This window comes from Diadema setosum, chromosome 1 (assembly GCF_964275005.1).
Source record: "Diadema setosum chromosome 1, eeDiaSeto1, whole genome shotgun sequence".
Classification (NCBI taxonomy): domain Eukaryota; kingdom Metazoa; phylum Echinodermata; class Echinoidea; order Diadematoida; family Diadematidae; genus Diadema; species Diadema setosum.
In genome coordinates this window covers 51,782,411-51,794,592 of record NC_092685.1, presented here as the reverse complement: position 1 = coordinate 51,794,592, position 12,182 = coordinate 51,782,411, and the positions used below count along the sequence as shown (strand labels likewise).

Below are 12,182 nucleotides of genomic sequence, written 5' to 3'. Positions count from 1 at the left end.
AACAAATCAATAAGATGGCTGTGATTGTGCTAGAGAGAAAGTCCCTGTCACAACAAAGTTATTTCAGCGATTCAAACAGAGTGCCTCGCTGTGACTATTGATTTCATGCTGAGAAGACACATGCCTGCCCTTGTCTCCCAGCTGACAGTTAGCAGCAAGAGGGGCTAAGGATAAAGTTTTCTCAAGGAACTGCCCAATAGAATATATTTGTCTTCATTAGGACAAGTGATATACTGTTTTCACATTTTGTGAAAGTTGAATGTGGAGATGGTTTAGATTTGTATCTTGAGCAGAGAGTATCAAAAGATAACAACAACAATGAAAGACCAGTGAGAGATTAACAACCAACCCCTGATGCCGTAATTTTGAAGTGCAGGAAGTGGGAAGTGTAGATTTTCATATGATGTGAGTCTGAGACAAAGACAGCCAGCAGTTCGTTTTGGAAATGAAAATATTTATCCTAGCAGTTTCCTCCTGTCATGAAATTATTTCTGGCAACTTGATTTTGACCCCCTTTTCGAAGAGAAATAAAGGAGAAATTATATGTCTACTGTACCCTGCTGTGATTTCAATAATCACACATCACCGATTCGTTTGTAAGGGTCAAATGATACACAGTGGACAGGGATTATAAAAGATAGCAGTACATCTACATTTGTAAAGTTTTTGGAATGAATCATTTTGTTATGTGTCTATTGGTGTGTTGTTTTTTTGTAGGGACAAAGGGATGGTTTCAAATTTGTTTTGGAAATCTCATACTAAATGAGCAGTCCTCGACTAAAGTTACATTACTCATGAGTATACTAGGCTCGAGTACCATATAGCTGGCTCATCCCCAAAATAAATCACTTAACATTCCAATCATTGGTTGAACAAGGAAGGAGAAAGCAAGAGTTTGGTGTACACAGTGATTCACAGTAACCATGAAAACTCTGTCATCGAAGCGGATGGTCAGTAGACGTCGTTTAGCGAGAGGATACAGCAATTATGAGTCCTTCCCAGCAAAGCTTGGAGCAGATATCGCATGTACATTGTACTTCATGAGCTCTGTACGCTGTAATAATTCCACAAACTTTGTTCGTTTCCTCTCAGGCCAGCATCAAGCGTGCTAAAAAAGTGAGCGAGTGAAGTACTCCCTCTAAAGTGACATTCCTGAGTTGTGCGAGAGCAGTGGTTATGATAGCCATGAATATAGGAAGTTCCTACTCAGTGTACATGTGTGTATACTTGAGTCTGGAAAAGTGTTCAAAGTGTGGGAGGTGTACAAAGCCGGTGAAATGAAACTCCTAGCCTACTCTCTTTGTGCAGGTTAATAGCTGCGTGCTTTACTCTCGCTACTGCTGGCATAGTTTTGTGCCATTAGCGAAGTTTCTGTTGACTATGAAAAGTTGTTCAGGAATGCACTGCTGGAAATGAGTTGAAAGTGCTGTGGGAGCCATGCTGCGTTAATCATGGATTTTTACCAAGTGGATTTATATCAATTCTGGATGTTTTGTGCTTTTTTGGTGAACAATGCTTGATGTTGGCGTATGTGGGAGGGTGAAAATGGCAGAATGTTTGGGCTACGAAGCTTCAGCAATGAACAGCAAGACTGTAGAGGACATGAATTCTTGCTTCTACTCAGCTTTAGAATCCTACTGGCAGGTAATTGAAATGGAAGAAGATTTTTTAAAAGCTTGATTGTGTTTACTAGGTTACATTCTTTTCCTAAATGTTGAAAAAATCTAAATGCAAGGCTTTCTGTACAGGACCGAGTCAAAGACACTATTGACTGGAGTTTTTCAGCAGTCTTTTTATCTATTTTTTGTGTTGAACGATCAAATATTGATTCTGTAGCTTGTCTTGTGCATCTTTATATCACGCCAATTGCTCCCATATCAATTTTCTTTTGATGAATTTTTGTCATTTTTTTTTTTTTTTTGTACAAGAAGTAGCAGTCCAGGTGGAAAAGTCTTTTTCTTTTTTTCACTTGCTCATATCTATACATGTAGTGGCTTACAATAAATGTGGGTGACTCAAAGTAGCAGTTCAATCAAAATTTGAATGATATACAGATGTGAAGAATTGCCTTCATAAAGCCACAGTATTTATTCATCTCAGAATGGGTAAATATTCTGTGTGTTTTGCTGCTACACTTCGTGTGTACCACTCTTCATTCACTTTCTTCAAGATACAAGTTATGAATGATTATATGAATGATTATAACACTCTCTTTTTTTTTCTCATAAGAAGGACAATTATCTTTCATCCAGTGCCCTGCTTGAAGGCATGTTTCCCTATCATTTGAAAAAGAAGAACTCGGTCAACATTAACGTTAATTATAATGCATGTTCTAGAACAATTGTGATATTGGTCATTAAGTGTACAAGGTAAAAAGGTATAAGATGTGTAAGCCTAATTATTTATAAAATGACATTTGGACCACTTCTTAGAATACCACACGTGCTAACAACATCCAAACATTCTTACTATCAGACAAAATTTCCTTCTTATTCATCCATGAAAAAGTTTGAAGGTTTCACTTTTTAATAGTTTGTACACATATATTTTATATTCCAACCTGAGACAGTATTGTGACTGGGATAAATTCTCTTTGTAAAAGGCTTTAAAAAGTGTAGCTAGCAGGTCAAAGTGTCATCTTTTTGCATTATGTCAGTAATTCCAGGGAGGTGAGCAAGGAACCTTTGATTTAAGCTCTCGTTTTTCTCTGAACTTTCTCTTTATTAAATTCTTACGCATGTTTAACTCTGCCAGTACTTTGTAGTGCCCTAGTATACTGGAAGTGTATGATGTTGTAGAGTTTCCAGTAGGAATGATAGAATTGAGAAGCAATGCTGCAGTGTCCGTTTCCTCTTCATGTATAAACACACATTGTGCCATTTCTGTTTACATTGTGTTCCAGCTGGCGTCATTGATAATGCTTCACATGCTTCATTTTATCATACACGCATGTATTCATGTACAGGAAGGAACGCATTGTCCTGCATACCTGTAGACTCTCTCCAAAGTCAACAATGTACATGTATGACGTCATACATTTGAATCACTTTCCTTTAAAAGTTCAAATCAAACAGACTATCTCAATGCAGACTGTGGGACCAAACTGTGACTAACAAGAGTTTGAGGAAGTGAATACTTAACTCCGTAATCCTATCATGTTATACATCTTTCCCACCAAGCTACATTTGTATAGAAACTATAGTCTCTATAAAGAGGGGAAAAATTACATATTATGTGTGAACAGTGTTCTTAACAGATTGATGAGTCATCAGAATCGGTGAATATCAAACTTGAAAGTAAATTACAGGAGCAAAATAGTGCTGAAACTGCTATTTTTATTTTTGCATTCTGTGCACATCAAACATTTAATTCATGAGTATTTTTGAAAACTTTTCTTTTTCTTTTTCAAAGTCGTGTACATGTAACTCTTTATGCCAGAAACACAATCATCAATATTAAAGAGCAAATTTGCTCGGCTTGTGCATTTGAACAGTATATATTGTATGAAAAGTTGGCAAGCCTTTGACTATCAGTCGGCTGCAAATGCATGTGGCACACAAAAAGTTGAGGGGTTTTTTGTTTGTTTGTTTGGTTTTTTTTTTGCACGAGAAGACATTTGCAAAAGATAATTGTAATATTAAAGCTCCATGAAAATTTTACAAAAAGAAGAAATTTTAAAAGTATAACCTTTCTGAAACCACCAGTCCAGTATAACCACTTCAATAATCTTGTAATCTTGGCATTGCTTATGTTATATTTATTCCTCCTCTGCTCTATGGTAGAAAATAAAAGATGAAGCAAAATTATTACAAGTTTACTATGAAATATAGGGAAATCAATGTCCTGGAACTTTTTTAAAATAGTTAAATAAATATAAAACAGGGAAAGCACTCTGAGAGCGCAGACCTCTGTCAGGCAGCTACTTTCCACTGATGATCTTGCTCTTCAGATCAGTGATTTCCACCCACTGAAAAATCGCCCAATTTCCCAATATAGAAGCCTTTGTTATTATTGTCATAAACCCTCAGATATGTGGCGCACCTCGCCCCAGCAGAAGCTAGAGCGCGCACTTTAGTGCGCGCATGAAAACCTCAAAAATGCGCAGCTTGAACTCCCAAGTTCATTGACCCTACCTGGCAAAATATCAAAAATCCTTCATAAAATCCATAAAAATTCCCCGATCACTACCAAAGTTTAATCATCTATTCCTTGTGTCATTCTCAACCTTTCCTGCAAGTTTCATCCAAATCCGTGCAAAACTATTTGAGTTATTTTGCACACGGACAAACAAACAAACTACTGTATATGCCGAATATTTCGTGAGGTTTTTATTTTCGCGAATTTCGCGAGTCAGGTGCTATTCGCGAAATTATAGACACGCGAAAATATTGACTCTGATCCCGATGTACATATATCCGTTCAGTACAGGACTCCACGATCACGAATTAAACCACTCGCGAAATCGTCGGGAATTCCCGAATCGCGAAAATTTAGACTCGCGAAATATATGGCGTATACCGTAACTAACTAACAAACAAACCTATGGTTACGAAAACATAACCTCATCCCTTGGCGGAGGTAATAATTTACTTCATAAGATGCCTGTAGTGTGTGTAAAGTGCACATAGATATATTGACCATTGTATCAATGAGGATGATATGATATGTTTCATTAAAACAAAAGTGATGGTGGTGAAATTTCACGGTGGCTTAAATAAATAGGGAGGTATTTGCCTGAGGGCAGTTTAATAAAATGATGGGGATACATGTAGATTGCATTTGAGATACAAGTGTACCATAGGACATTTTGTTAAAGATTTTGTGGAGATAAAATTAGTAAAAAATTTTAAAATGGATTTTCATTTTTACTTAGACTTTGTTCATCTATATTCTTTGCCCTGTTCAATACAGTTTCCTCATACAGTGTATTATAATGTAGATCATGGTTAAAAGTTGTCCCTGAACTTTGTTGTTGTTGTTGTTGCATGAGGCCACAAAGATTGTAATGCTCAAACACATGGCCAGCCGGGTCTGCGATGTGATGAGCATAATATTGGCTTCTATTATCTTTTACTTCATTTGTAAATTAGGTCTCAGCGATTGTATTTATTCTGTGTTACATGATAGAATACCATGTTTGTATAAGAAACAGAATACAGCTGTACTTACATTATGTACACCTACACATACATAGATTCACCTGTATATTAAACAATGATAATGATACCGATTTTGATGATAGTGGTGACAGTAATGATGTGATAATGGGTACATGTACATGTATGTATGATGATCATGTTACTTACAATAGGAGAATGATGATGATATAATTGTAATTATTTTGTCGTTATTACCATTTGCAGTGTTGCTTTTACCAGTAGTAGTAGTAGTAGTAGTAGTAGTAGTACTAGTAGTAGTAGTAGTAGTAGTGATAGTAGTAGTAGTAGTAGTAGTAGTATGTAGTAGTGATAGTAGCAGTAGTATAGTGATAGTAGTAGCCAGTTGTAGTGATAGTAGTAGTAGTGGTGGTACAGCTGTATGTGTATGCATCTATAGTGGCATTACAAGAGAGTAGATTGACAAGTCATTTGCTACACTTGTATCCTTTCTTAGTGTACTACACATATTGTATAATAGAAGTCCACGATGCAACAGAATGATTAACCCATTTGTTTCTCTCCTCAGGTATTCACTACAGAGCTTGACTCTGTGACATCATGGCTGACAGAAGCTGTTCAGTTTACAGACTGCTGGAAGGCACCTGCTCATAGCATACCAAGCATTAGGGTACAGCTTGAGAGACATTTGGTAAGTAAACCATGATACATGTATCTCCCTACTTTTGTCTGCACAGTTTACAATACTAATCGTCGCTGGGGTGACAAGACCTCGTATCTCAAAAATGTCAAATTTTTTTTTTTTTTAGCTTAATGGTCAAATAATGGGTCAAGTGATGTCTTGGCCAAATCCTAACTCTCTTACTCCAAAAATGAAGCCACCATGACATGTCAAAGAGAAGGCTTTCCCATTCACTATAGTGCTTTGGCCGCCATGTTTTTTCGCTCTCCTGAACATTTGACAATTTTGAGATACGAGGTTTTGTCACCCCAGCGACATAATGTCTTCTTGTGAATTCATTCTATGAACATTTTGATGTTATGATGCTGTAGCACAAGTTATTGTATTGATTAATAGTCATATTAATGCTTACATTTATTCATTTTCTTGGAAAAGTATCCATTTGAATTGTACAAGAATTGACAATATTTGGTGTTGTTTCAGAGTATGGTATTGAAAATCTGAATGATATTCATTATACTGGGGTAATAAATTTTCATTAATCCAAAAATGAAATGACATTTGTTATTCAGAAGGTTCATTCTTCTGAAACATCCAAATTTCATATACCTAGAGGTTCATTAGTCTAAGAAGATTCCAATCGAGAGTGGTCAGTTTTTAGAGTGGACATTTAAGGGAAGTCACCAGAGCTGCTTGCTGGTATGTATCTGCTTTAGAAGGGATTTCCTTTTGAAACTTACTATCTGTGAGGATTTGTTGATAATACACCCAGCCAGTCAAGGACAGTGGCACTATGAGATAGGAATAGTACAGTCCAGAGGAAATATAATTGTTCCATTGATTGGATCAAACATCAAGCTGTTAGACTGCTTGTAGATCAAAAGAATATAATCACATGTTTCTCATTTAGAAACTTTTCACTGTGATTGCATATATGATACAAATGAGCTTTATAGAAACTGATATTTTGTGATGAGACATTAAATTATTTATCCACCCCCCCAAAAAAAAAGAAACCCCAAAAAACAAAAAACAGAGAGTAATAGAATGTATCAATTATTTGATATTATACAGGGATGGACAGAGAACATTACTTACATCTTTTGGAATGAATGGGGCCTAGATAAAAAAAAAAAAATAGTTCAACTGTTTCTGTATTGAGTGAAATTCATGAAAGGTTTTGTATAATCATATCCTTTCATTACTTATCTTTAAAGACTGACATGTTTGTCAGGCTTTTCAGCTCTCTGTGTTATTGTTAGGAAAGTCCCAAATAATTGTGAAAAGTTGGGTCATGTTATTTCATATACAACTGTTTATTCTATTATCTGCAAAAATTGATATTCTATATTTATATGAATGTGTAATGCTTCTGGATGTTTTTGATATGATATCTTAACATTTTCATGACTTTTTATTGTAGGAAGTAGTCTAAAACTACATACAACTGTATGTGAAAATCAAAAATGAATCAAGAAATTATTCTAAGCCATGTCTGAAACCATGTCTGCTATTGTGTATGGATTAAGAAAGTCTGGTCCAATTAAGGAAATGTGGCTGCAGATTGTAGTATTATACACATTTACGATGTACAATTGTACATCTACATGATACGTTTACATGTAGATCGATGCAGCCCAGTGAAATTAGACTGACCTGGGATTTTTCTTTTCCAAGATATTTTTTTTTTTAAATGACAAGCCACAAAATGTGTTTCTCTTTGTTTCTGCCAGTTTAAGCATGTTAATTGCACTGAACTGAGGGCCTCATATTTTGATTATATTTAGCTGTACAATCATCCATGCTAAATTTGTTCCCCTAGGAGTGTTTGAAGCAGAATTCCCTTTCCCCAGTTTGCCCATGACTCATGTCTTACAGTAAAAAATAGAAGCAGAAAATGATGCTTATCTCACAGGACTAACATAAAAACCTTTCATTATATCAAGTCTGCGACAGTGATTTTATATGTTTGCGAGAGACATTTGTTACAGGTGTGGTGTCGATTCATTTCATGCATCTCAGCAAACTAATAGTGATGTATTTGGAGGGTTTTCCCCCCAGAGGGTGAGGCAAACAGGATGTGTAATTAAACAACTGTGCAGCTGATGAGCATGAAAATTAAAAAAGGATGAAATTAGTGACCTTGAATTGGAATGACTGTGAGAGCAGCTTCCCGTGAATTTATCTGCAAAATTGAATCTGGCTGTGTGGCATACCCTATCCTGTTCCTCCCTACCAATGAAAGCCATGGTCACTGATCCGCAATGATGCTATCGTCATGGTCGCACAAGACTTCAAACTCAGGCAGCTGGAGGACTCCTTGCTCCATTTCACAGGCAGTCTCTCATATAGTCACAAGATAAACTTCCTCTTTCAATATTTTTTCAACTGCTGAATGTCACATAATCTCAACAGTACATAATACTTTGATTTATTATCCTTTTTTCTGCATGCTATTCTGCTGATGGATGTATTCATATTTGTATGGTGGGGTATCATTAACTTGAGATTTTGATAGCTCCATTGTATTTCTTTTGAATTGGTCAAACCTCTATCTGTAGGCCCTACAGTGTATATTAAAGATATAGTACAAGCACACTGTAGCATTGATGATGGTGTATGAATTATAAAAAGTGCTTGTCTTTTGTGTCAAAACTAACCATGTTTTTCAGGAAAGGATATGGAATTGTTGTTGCAGTCATTACGCCTGTGGAAAAACTCTTTGATTTCATGTAACCTGCAACTTTAATAACTGACTGGGCCAATATTATTAATGTTTGTAGAAATAATGAATCCAAAGCTACACTGTATAGGAGTCTTAAAATGTTGAAGACTAGTCCTGATGCATACTCGAGCAATTGTGGATGGGAATTGTGTGTTATAGCAAAATCACCTTGTGCTCAACGGGTTAACGACTATTGTCTTTGGAACTTACAATACTGTAAGAGGTAGATGACTAGAAATCCCTGTTTTTCGTCACTGTTATTTGCACACAGCCTTATTCTGTGATGGTTTGCAAGATACTTCAGAATTATTTTAATGTTTCTTTTTAATGTCTTTGGGGCAGTATTTTTAAAAGGACTAGCATACCTGTGAATGGTGATGTTTCTTGTCAGCGGCACACAGACTAGCGGGACAGTCCACTATAGATAATTGAATGAGAGAGAAATTATGGAGGAGGGAAATTGAGTCTGCCTAAACCACTTGTGAGTCAGTGTCTGTACGTCATGGGGTGATGATGAAAGAGTGATGTCAGCTAGCCACTAATCACATCTATTGTCTATGGCTGATTTAACTACAAACCCATCAGTGCCTTGTTCAGAGGGTGATGGGAGTTGATGTAGAAGCATCTGCTACCCATATAATGAGAATGAGAATGAATCTAGTGTGTGGAGAGTTGCTATACAACTGTATACACTGTAGTACGTTACATACAGACACTTAATGCCATAATACTGGTAGATATTTATGATACTGAACAATGAATGTACATGTATGCTCTTTATTTTACTTACCTACTCTGTAGTAGTCACTTGTCGAGTATATTTTGCTGAGTGTAAAGAGTGTACTTTTTATATCACTCACTCACAGTATTACACAATTTGTTCAGTCATATAAGGCTTGATTATATAGGAGAATTGTCTGAGACATTGGTGTACAATCTGAGAGAGCTTGTGAACAAGTGGCAAAATAATGTTTGATTCTGGGTCAATTTTGTCAGTGATATTCAAAGGTTTTGCATACTGGTAGTATAGGGACTAGAATCATAAATTAAGTGACGGAGTAATATACTGTATATATGACATATATTTAGTGAGTCCAATTTTTGGCGAATCAGGACTTCCCATCAATAGCGTGTGGTTAAATTTGCAGACGTAGAGTGCAGTAATGAATGGAAAAATGTATGCATGCACGTTTCAGTCATGTCAAGATCCAAGTTAAAGGGATGATATAGTTTTGATTGAATTACAAATTTATGGAGATGCAGGTGTTTACTTTTTGCAGAATGATTAGAAGCCACTCTTATGAAATATTAAAGAGCATACAATTCTAAGAGGAATTAAAGGGATAGTACAGTATTGGTGAAGATGAGAATTGGGCGTTAAACTTTTTGCGAGATAGCAAGAAAACACTTATGAAATAGTACAGAGCATACCATTTTAAGAGGAATTCAAAGTTTATTTGATGAAAATCGGGTTTGGAATGACTGAAACATCCAAAAACAAAGCAAAACAAAGCGATCATAATAAAGTGTGGGTCCCACACTTATAAGAACCGCTCTGTTTTGGATATCTCAGCTATTTCAAAAACAATTTTCATCAAATAAACGTTGAATTCCCCATGGAATTACATGCTCTTTCATATTTTATAAGAGGTTTCTCATTATCTCACCAAAAAAAGTTAGAAACCTGAAATTAGGTCTCAACTAAAACTATACGATCCCTTTAAAAGTTTATCTGATGAAAAACAGTTTTAAAATGGCTAACACTGTACATCCAAAAACAAAGTTAAACAAATTTGCCATAATAAAAGGTGGGTCCCACCTGTTATTAGGATCTCTTTGTTAGTGGATATCTCAGCTATTTTAAAACTAATTGTCATCAAATAAACTTTTAATTCCTCTTAGAATTGTATGATCTTTAACATTTCATCTAGGTTGTTTCTTATTGTCTTGCAAAAAGCTAAGAAGCTGGATCCTCATCTCAACCAAAACCACATACCATCCCTTTAAAATGTTCATGTGTTATAAAATTTGCAAACAGCACCCGACTCGTGGCATTCCTTGAAATAAAAAACCCCCAAAATTACACAATATACAGTGTACAAGCGCATTCAGTGCTGTATGCACAGTATTTCACATACTGTACACTGTTATATACAGAGTATACATGTATGAATGCTGTATTGGCTGTTACTTTTGAGTGCTGCTCCACATTACATCCATTGGATATGAAACAGGTTTAATACACCATGCTTGACATTTAGGATGCCTGCAGTACATGTACATCCCTTGTGCAAGCAAACTTGGCACACTTGAATTCCTGCTGGAGTAAATTTGTTCTATGATGGATTAAGTCCAGGGCAGTTTTAATTTCTTAGATGTAGAGCAATTCATTATAAATGATGTATTAGTACAGTCAACTTTGGATTGGAGGGAGATTGGGATAAATTTACTCAGTATCCTGAGTCGATAAGAGAGGATGAAAAGAAAAATAGTGCTGATGAACTCACGTACACGTACACACTCAGCAAATATTGATCAAACTAGTCGTCTGTTGCATATATATTTACCTGTATGATGTATGGGTAAAATATGCATTCAATAGAATGATTCTTACAGGATACAGTGTTTATATAACTATGTTTCACAAACAACAATGGTTGTCATGGTGTACAGTGCTTCGGGCAAGGGCGAGAGAGAAGAGAGAGCTAAGGTCTGACTTATGCTGAGATTATGTTCATCAATTATACATGATCTCTGCAATCTGAGTGAAAGTATAAGACCACCTTGAAAAATGCATTTTACCAGGCATACTTAGTACACTCCTGAAATGGGCAGATATTTCCTCTATCTACAATATCACACATTGATATCCTGTAGATTTAAATCTGATTTTACTTTTTTTTTTTTACTCAAGTCTATACACATTTTGCATTTTCCATGTTTCAAAAACAACAGAAAATTTTGACTTACAATTTTTTCAACAAACCTCACTATCATCCTTGAATATGTAGTTTGACTTTGTCTGCTGTTTAAAAGCCATTGTCTGCGTGGTACAATCTTGTATATTACACATACAATTTGAGCATTTGACAAGAACTTCTACACTGCATGCTGAATCAATTTTTGTGGGGGAAAAAATGCAGTTCTTACTTATTTGCCAAATCCCTATTATACTGTAGGAGGGAAAACATGAAACTGAGATGTAGACCCAAGCAATTATCCAAGAAAGGCATGATTGAAATGAAATTTTAATGCCAAGTTCAATGATTACCAATTATTCTTCCAATCCAGGCTTTTTCACTGGAGGTTCAGACTCACAAGAACCAGACAGAGCGGATTGTGTTTCAGGGCCAGGATATTGTGGACCAGTCGCCAAATGTGGCCCGCAGTCTGGGACCAAGACTAGAGAGTGTGGTGGCCCAATGGAACCAGCTGGAGCGAAGTCTAGACATTCAGTCCCGACAGATCAAGGAGGCACTCTCAGTGGTAGAAACCAGCATTTCAACAGGACTCCAGGGGGTATGTATTTATCCCAAGGGGGGCGAGTCTCACCCCATTTTATTAATCCACCTGTCATCCAGGAGGTACTTGCATGTCAGCTAAGATAATTGCATGTTCAAATTTTAGTTCTCTGTGCACAGACATACTTCAGCATTCA

At 36.2% G+C, this 12,182-nt stretch overlaps 1 protein-coding gene across 1 annotated transcript in view; it reads left to right on the top strand.

The window, feature by feature from the left end:
* LOC140232058 (uncharacterized) overlaps positions 1–12,182 on the top strand; it is a 39,571-nt gene that overhangs the window by 835 nt on the left and 26,554 nt on the right. The window contains exons 2-3 of the mRNA XM_072312213.1: positions 5,686–5,808; positions 11,816–12,043. Coding sequence (XP_072168314.1) covers positions 5,686–5,808; positions 11,816–12,043 — 351 coding nt within the window. The remainder of the gene's footprint in view (positions 1–5,685; positions 5,809–11,815; positions 12,044–12,182) is intronic.